The sequence below is a fragment of the Pleuronectes platessa genome, chromosome 6, assembly GCF_947347685.1.
Source record: "Pleuronectes platessa chromosome 6, fPlePla1.1, whole genome shotgun sequence".
NCBI classification, from domain to species: Eukaryota; Metazoa; Chordata; class Actinopteri; order Pleuronectiformes; family Pleuronectidae; genus Pleuronectes; species Pleuronectes platessa.
Window position 1 is genome coordinate 2,550,322 of NC_070631.1, and position 8,278 is coordinate 2,558,599.

Sequence of the window (8,278 nt, forward strand, 5' to 3'; positions counted from 1 at the left end):
TTCAGAGGCTTAGGTGGAAATAAAATTCAAAATTGAAAAATAATGGTGAGTTTTCAGGTGAATAGTCAGATTCAGAATCCGTGCAGAGGGACGTCGGTGTAGGTTTCTGTGTTTGGAATCTTCACACAGTGAGAACCAGACCTCGTTAGAACCAGTTTGACTTTGTCTTATCTGAGCTCCTCAGAAATCAAGTGTTTGTCAGTCGTTCCTCCCGGCGCTCGGAGAGGCGTGATCCTAACAGCAGGTTGTAAAAGGGATGATATCACTTTCTGATTCACTCTCAGTGTTGCACTAGTTAACGTCAGGGATGAGAGAAACCCTTCTTTTGTCTTCTTACATGTCTCTGACGTGTCCCACCTGCACCTTTTTCTTTGCTCTTTGTAATTATATAAATATTGGAAAAAGGAGGAATCTATTGTTTAAATGTTCCAAACACGTTAATACCACACATGTTCTTACAGCGTCCATGTTTTTAACACATGTTGAACTTCAGGCGTGATCGCACAGTCAAAGTATTAAAAGTAAAAGTACTGTAACCTATTCACTAATGCAAGTCTCAGCCAACCTCGTAGTTGCACTAAGAAAACTAAAAACAGACCAGCTGTTTAATTCTGGTGAAATAAGAGTTTCTCCTTCGCTAACTCCTTCCCTTACTCCTTTCCTAACTCCTTCCCTTACTCCTTTCCTAGCCCCTAAGGAGATTATTTCGTTTTTTCCGAACGCAGCCCACTCGTTTCTTCTTCTGCTGAAGGAGGCGGGGTCTAACGTTATACCTGCCTGCTCTGATTGGATCATCGTGCTAATTCCCCTCTCATTATTGATGACTTGAAAACAATGTGATCGTCAATACAGTGATGAAGTGGAGTGGAAAGTACTTTTCTGATATATGTAATACAGCAAGAGGGAAAAGTACCTGAAAATAAAGTTATGTACACGAAGTAAATGTACTTCCCAGTACTGGTGGTGAGGGGCCTCGTACGTGTTTGTCTAATAATCCATTGATGTCCTATCAGATAAAGATCTTGGAGTTAAAAGTACCTCAGTGCCATATTTACTTTAGAACTATGTCCTTGAGTGAAGAATCGGATTCAGGCTCTTTGCCAGTTAGGTTTAGACAAACAAGGAATTTGCTGTGGTTTGTTTGTACTGAGCATAATTGTAAACCTATGAAATGAAAACACAGAATAGCATATGAATATAATAATCAAAAAAACTCCTCTCACCGAGCAGACACATGAATCCAAACTGCACCTCTGTTTGCTCTTATCTGCTTTTACCTCGTGTGCATGTGAGTCCTGCGTGTCCCACTCAGGACCGTCTGTAAAATGAACTGGTTTTTAATGGTGTCAGAGTGATTTGGCAAAGGATTGACTTCAACTGTGCTGGCGTGGAGAAATGGTTTCCCCATTACTGACGGAGGTGGGACATATCGAAGTTGTCCTATCTCCTCTGCACAGAAAACAAAAAAAACCCACGCCTGTGATTCACCAGTGAAGGGGCTGGTTAACCATCAACCACTCCACCTCTCCTCTGGCTGGTTAGCGGCACGAGAGGGCAGGAGCAGGAGGAGAAGGAGGCGAGCTCTCCTGTCACTCACCGGTCTCCTCTCTGACACCAGCAGGTCCCATCACACTCCAGCCGGGGCCCACAGGGAGCGACCTGGTTACTGGGCGGAGCCAGGCTGCAAAAGAACAGGGGGAGGGGGTGTGTGGGGGGGTTAGTGGAGGTGTGAGAAGAGAAGGAGGAGGCGGAGGAGGAGGAGGAGGAGGAGGAGGAGGAGGAGGGGGTGAGGGTCGGGGGCACATTAGCTTCTTGGACGAGTCTTTCGGCCCCACTGTCAGGTAGTTGAGAATCTGTTTGTCCAAAGCAGCAGACATGGACATGGCAGACTACAGCGAGGCCCTGGACCCGGCCTACACCACGCTGGAGTTCGAAAACATGCAAGTGCTGCCGCTGGGCTCAGGTGAGTCACACACATGCCACTGGGAAACATCTGCTGGTTTTTAAAACTTTGCTGGTGAGAGGACAGAGGGGAGTTCTGATGTGAGGGGATAGAGAAGAAGAGGACGAAGGGGTCATCTGTCCGTCCAGGGGACATCCTGACCTGCAGAGGTCCACTTGTATTATCCCCTCTGGGTGTGAAGCATGGAGAGACTCTGATTTACTCTCAGGTCAAATGGTCCGAGCTGACTTGGCCTGTTTCAGCTTGTGCAGCGATGTGGTGTCAGATCATTAGAGGGGCTTGTTATTTATTCTCTGAGTATCATGATCTCGGTTCTCCTGTTACAAACGTTGGTTCCCACAGTCTGAAGTGAAGTTCTGTTTCACGGTGACACCAACATATTTATTCATTCAGTCTCCCATGACGCCTGGCTGTGATCCCGATTCTTAAATTCCCACTGAGCCTGAGAGAGAACTCTACCTCTACCTCTAAACGGATTTCTGGTCTGTTACAAACACGGGGTGACGGGGTCCTGAGTCATCACCAGCACATGTTTTAATCTATAGAATGTGTCCTGACTGATTCTGAGTGAGTGATTCACTCCGTCCAGCGACTGAAAAGAAAGCTGTGATTGACTTTTCATCAGTCGCTCTGTGTTGACTGAGCCACTCACTGTCTTCATCACGGCTGTTCACACCTTATTAAATCAAACATCTCCCTCCTCTTACTCCACGTTAAGTTTCTCTAAATATCTAAGACTCTAACATGTGTCTCTCCGTCCTCTCCCGCTGTGACAGACTCTTCACCGACAGAAAGCCCCAACATGAGCGCCACCGGCCACCTGGCAGCGGGCAGCCTCTGCGCCATCTGTGGAGACCGAGCCACCGGCAAACACTACGGAGCCTCCAGCTGCGACGGCTGCAAGGGCTTCTTCAGACGCAGCGTCCGCAAGAACCACATGTACTCGTGCAGGTGAGAGAAACCCTCAGATTCATACATGTCACAGTGCAGCAAAGCTTTGACCTATTTGATCCTAAACTCATGACATCTGCCAATTATCTTCTTTAATAATATATCAATGTTTTTATCCATATCTTATCAGGTATTGGTCTTGCAGCCTTTCTACTCTTTGTTTTTGTGTAACTGTCTAAAACCCAAAGTTATGCAGTTTTAAAGTTTATTGGCAAATCCTGAATCAGTGAATCGTTGCAGTTCTAATGTCGACACTTCAACAAACCTTCCTCCGATCACTCTCCAGGTTCAACAGACAATGCATCGTGGACAAAGACAAGAGGAATCAATGCAGATACTGCCGGCTGAAGAAATGCTTCAGAGCTGGCATGAAGAAAGAAGGTGAGACAACTTTACAGAGACTCAAACTGTCTCTGGACAAATCACAGCCGTCCCTGCTGAGCTGACCCGACTCGTGTGAGTGTGTTGCGACACCCGGGAGAGCAGCACTTTGTTAATGTTCACTCAGTGAAGCGCTGAAGTCTCCGAGCGGCTTATGCTGAGCAAACACTTCGGAGCAATAACAGCAATATACTGATAAACATGACAACCTTGGGAGACTTGGTTTTTCTTTTAAATGACTCAGCGTCCAGAAAGGAAACCAGGAAGCGTTTCTCCCGTCTCCCTCTGGTGTTTTAAAACCGTCTCAACTGCAGCAGACTTTTTATTCCTGTTTGGTTTTTCTCAGCCGTGCAGAACGAGCGAGACAGAATCAGCACCAGGAGGTCCAGCTATGAAGACAGCAGTTTACCCTCCATCAATGCACTCATCCAGGCCGACATGCTGTCCAGACAGGTACTGCATCCCGTGGGACTCACACCTCACTGCTGTTAACCACCTGTAATAAGAACCAGAGTGATTCCTCATCTTCCTGGCCTCCTGCAGATCACCTCCCCCACTCCCCTGCTGAACGGCGACATCAGGACCAAGAAGATCGCCGCCATCACGGACGTGTGCGAGTCCATGAAGCAGCAGCTGCTGGTCCTGGTGGAGTGGGCCAAGTACATCCCGGCCTTCTCTGACCTGCCCCTGGACGACCAGGTAAGACTCACTCACTGACACAGTGTACACAGTTGTATAGACACTCTGGTCACTCATCAACCAGTTCACCCAGAACCACGGTGCGGCCGACAGGCGCTCGCAGCCAGAGGCCGACCACGTTCTGCCTGGATCAATACATGTGTCACCGAAAAGAGGAGAGGAATGAAAACGCAAATCTTCATGGACTCAAAACCACTGAAGTCTTCATGCCATGGTGGTTAATGGGTTTTAATCCTGAGTGAGAACATGATGAGCTGGTTTTAAAGTTATATCCCTTGTGGAATACAGAATCATTAACAGTCGATCACCAGGCCTTGGTAACTGATTACATCGGTTATATCGGTGTGTCTCTTTCTCATGCTCTCTCTTCATGAAGCTTCACTCTTCAAACCGAGCTTCATGTGTCATTTTACAAAAAAGTCACGATCACACAACTAATCAGTTAATGATGTCATTGGGTTCCAGGTGGCGCTGCTGCGAGCTCATGCCGGAGAACACCTCCTGCTCGGTGCTGCCAAGAGGTCCATGCTTTACAAAGATATCCTCTTGTTAGGTAAACCTGACACATGCACAGATATCTTACCAAACTCACATTGTAAAAAACTGCATTTCCCATTTCTGCAGTCGCCTCATCCAGGAGGGAAATTCTAACCCAGTGTTTTCACTTCTCCTGCAGGAAATGACTACATCGTTCCCAGGAACTGTCCGGAGCTGGAGGTGGGCCGGGTGTCGGTGAGGATCCTGGACGAGCTGGTGCTTCCCTTCCAGGAGCTCCAGATAGACGACAACGAATACGCCTGCTTGAAGGCCATCGTTTTCTTTGACCCAGGTTCGACTCCCGATCCGTTTGGGATTGTGAAAGATTCTCCTCAGGCCAAAAGAAATATCCACACACTGTACACGGATGAAAAGTTACGACTCATTAACAGACTCTTATTTGCCCACAGATGCCAAAGGTCTGAGTGACCCTGGAAAAATCAAGCGGATGCGATACCAGGTCCAGGTTAGCCTGGAGGACTACATCAACGACCGGCAGTACGACTCCCGAGGCCGCTTCGGGGAGCTGCTCCTGCTGCTGCCCACACTACAGAGCATCACCTGGCAGATGATCGAACAGATCCAGTTCGTCAAGCTCTTCGGGATGGCCAAGATCGACAACCTGCTGCAGGAGATGCTCCTCGGAGGTGGGCCCTTTTAGCTTTGAGAATCCAAGTGTGTTAACGACATTAACGTCATTGGCCTGGTGTCTTTCTGTTTGCATGTTCTCCCTGTGTTTGTGTGTGTTTTCTCCAGAGTCCAAAGGGGTTAGGGTTAATTGGAGATTCTAAATTGACAGTATAGTGTGAATGGTTGTTTATCTGTGTATGTTGGACCTGCCTCTCGCCCAGTGTCTGCTGGGCAGTCAGATGTGCTTTTTGTCTTTTGGGACTGACAGTATATTTGTGTGTTTGTGTCCCAGGCTCTGCCAATGAAGCTCCACATGCACCTCACTGTCTGCACCCTCACCTGGTGCAGGAGCACCTCAGCAGCAACGTCATCGTGGCCGGCAACATACCAACGTCCATCCATAACGGTCAAATCTGTAAGTGCATAAAACAAATATGTTCAGCCTGAAGTTCAGTTTGTATTTTCTGATCCCAATGCTCCATGTGCAGTCTGGTCAGGAAGCTGGGGGGGTGGGGGGGGGGAACAGGCTCTGCAATAATCCACTAAGTTCTTCATGCAAACTAATCTGGCTTATTTAGTCAAAGAGAACTTCTGTTATTCTTTCTTAGCATTTTTAATGCTCTCAGAAATTTCACAAAAGTGCTTATTCCTTATCTCGAAAAAAAAAAATGTCAACCCCCAAGACATGTTATCGTGCAGAACGGTGAACAGACACCTGCTGACGTTGCACTCTCTCCTTCTAACTCGCTCCCGTTTCTCTGTGCTCCACTTTCCAGCCACTCCTGAAACCCCGATCCCGTCTCCGCCTACTGCCTCCAGCTCAGAACATTATAAAATGGCTCAGGGGGTCATAGCCACTGCGCCGAAGCAGCCAACCTCAATCCCTCAGCCCACCATTACAAAACAAGAGGCCATCTAGCAACCCTCTGAATACTTATTCCACCAGTTTTTATATTGTGTTAGATCATTAAAATGTAAGTTTATACACAATCAGCATTGAAGCTGTTAAAGTGACTGAAACAATGAGGTAGCTACACATTCAGAATGTAATTGCGGTGACGTCCCTTGCAGATTCTGAGTCTTCAGGGATCGATCTGCTCTCGCATGCAGGTGCAGAGGAGCTGCACCGACAGACACACAAAACCATCAGCATTGAAACGTTCCAGGAGAACTGTCGGTCTGTGAGATCGACACTTTGAGACACACAATGTTGTACATAGAGTTTGTTATCGGGAAACATCACATCATTAGCATGGCCTCAGTGTGCAGAGCGGCTTTTGTCGGGCGTGGTGATCACTACTTTATGAATGTTACAACAGGCCTTACACTGTCATGTATTTAGTGTTGCACAGTATTTTTATTTTATGTTCATTGGTGATAAACTGTTTTCAGGCATGAGCTCAGAAAGCGTAACGTGGTGGTCTCCTAAAGATTCTGTGACAAGACTCAAATGTATGTGGTCGGTTTTATAAATGCCGGAAAATGCATATTTACAAAAGTACAATTTACCGTGTTGAAAATTCTCTGTGGTGCCACTTTGTAAAAGTCCCACACAGACACACTGAGGACGTGTCCCGATGATGTGTTGTATTGGTTTTTAAAATATATATTATATTTTTTGTTTAGTACTTTGTCATGGTTTAGCTGATGGAATTAATTGTGCCTTGTAACCTGTACTGCCTTTTAAAAACAGGCAATGTTTTCGCCTTACAATGTGAACAGGAAATAATAAATCTCAAGATCTATTTTTACATTTTCTGCCGACCATGTTTTATTTCACTGCATAATCACAAGGGAAGAGTTTACAGAAGAATGAATGTGGTTGTGTTCATAACTAAAATGTCTCTTTAGACCCATGAAAATACATTAAACTTCCCTAGATCCAGATTTGTTATTAGCACATATTTATAAATAAATGTTCCTTAGATATCCCGGATGTTTTTCATCAAGATTCAGGAAGTGTTCCCTGAGAGATTGTGGGATCTCTGCCTTATCGGGATCACTTCCATAAAAAGATCTGCACCAACCGAGTTTCATGGAAATCAGTCCGGTGGTTTGTGTGTAATCTTCCTCACAGACAAACGGACAGGGGTGAAAACATTACCTCCTCGGTGCAGGTAATTAAACGATGCTTTTGATAATCGTTTAATAATTTAAGAATAATTTAAAATCCAAACATTTAATGGTTCCAGTCTCAAATTGCAAACAAAGAGAAACACACCGGGGTGACAACGTAACCTCCCTGGTGCAGGTGACTGCTGAATATGAGATGTAATCGACTTGCTGGAGGAAAATCACGGCTCCAACGTGGCAGCGCCGCTCATCCACTGATTACAAACCATATTGCAACATGCTGCCTCAGATTGATAAACTGCCATAAACCCCCGGCACGTAGCTCTGATTCAACTCTGACAGCACTGAACACAATCTGGGAGATAAACTTTACAGTCAGTGATACTTTCGAGCAACTTTACAATCTCGAGCCGATGCCAAAACAACATGCTGCTTTTAGACATCTAGACTAGACAACTAGTTTCCCATTAATATAGTAAAAATACCTCATACATGAAGGTCACCGCTGAGTAAACCCAAATATCTTCAGTGTCTTAACACAACACCACCACACACTGTAATATAAATATGAAGTTATTACCGTGACATGTTTTAAAAGCTTGTGAACATACCTGACAGGTTTAGTAACATCACATGTGGCCTGAGCTGCAGACTGTGGCTGAGCAGACAAACGCTGCCCTCAACTGGTTTCAGGTGTAAATGGCACATTGGATACAGGCAAATTTCAATGTGGATACACATTTACATGTATGCAGGTATTCATATGTTGAAGTAATCCAGCGGTGGAAGTACTTAACCCAAGTACTTTCCATTTCTGCTACTTTTTATTTGCCTGTAAAACGTTCTGCAGTTAAATTGAGAAAAGACATCATCTAGACCAGAGGTCTTCAACAGGGGGTCCGCGACCCCTAGGGGGTCGCGGAGGTACTGCAGGGGGCTCGTGAAATGTTTGGTTGATTAGACAATTTCGTATATTTTGTATAATTTTTTATTCATTTTCTAACCAATTAATTCCACAAATTTAAATGTCTTTAAATACACATT

General features: G+C 45.6%; 1 protein-coding gene across 2 annotated transcripts; it reads left to right on the forward strand.

The window, feature by feature from the left end:
* Positions 1 to 1,752: 1,752 nt before the first annotated feature.
* Positions 1,753 to 6,912, forward strand: hnf4a (hepatocyte nuclear factor 4, alpha). Of its 2 annotated transcripts, XR_008338835.1 has the most exons (11): positions 1,753 to 1,963; positions 2,740 to 2,914; positions 3,201 to 3,295; positions 3,642 to 3,748; positions 3,839 to 3,994; positions 4,460 to 4,547; positions 4,671 to 4,823; positions 4,942 to 5,178; positions 5,454 to 5,576; positions 5,938 to 6,135; positions 6,233 to 6,912. XR_008338835.1 is itself a non-coding variant. In XM_053424893.1 (10 exons), the coding sequence occupies exons 1-10, from the start codon at positions 1,876 to 1,878 to the stop codon at positions 6,078 to 6,080; spliced, it is 1,365 nt and encodes a 454-aa protein (XP_053280868.1). In that variant the 5' UTR covers positions 1,753 to 1,875; the 3' UTR covers positions 6,081 to 6,912. The 2 variants fall into 2 exon arrangements, 1 of the variants encoding a protein (XP_053280868.1); XM_053424893.1 differs by having other exon boundaries at positions 5,938 to 6,912.
* The last annotated feature ends 1,366 nt before the right edge of the window (positions 6,913 to 8,278 follow it).

What these genes read in the sequence shown, in the direction of transcription:
- hnf4a (XM_053424893.1), top strand. Translation starts at nt 1,876, where the DNA reads ATGGACATGGCAGACTACAGCGAGGCCCTGGACCCGGCCTACACCACG. An exon ending in CCGACATGCTGTCCAGACAG is followed by an intron (nt 3,749 to 3,838) that starts GTACTGCATCCC and finishes GGCCTCCTGCAG; the next exon opens with ATCACCTCCCCCACTCCCCT. An exon ending in CATCCATAACGGTCAAATCT is followed by an intron (nt 5,577 to 5,937) that starts GTAAGTGCATAA and finishes TCCACTTTCCAG; the next exon opens with CCACTCCTGAAACCCCGATC.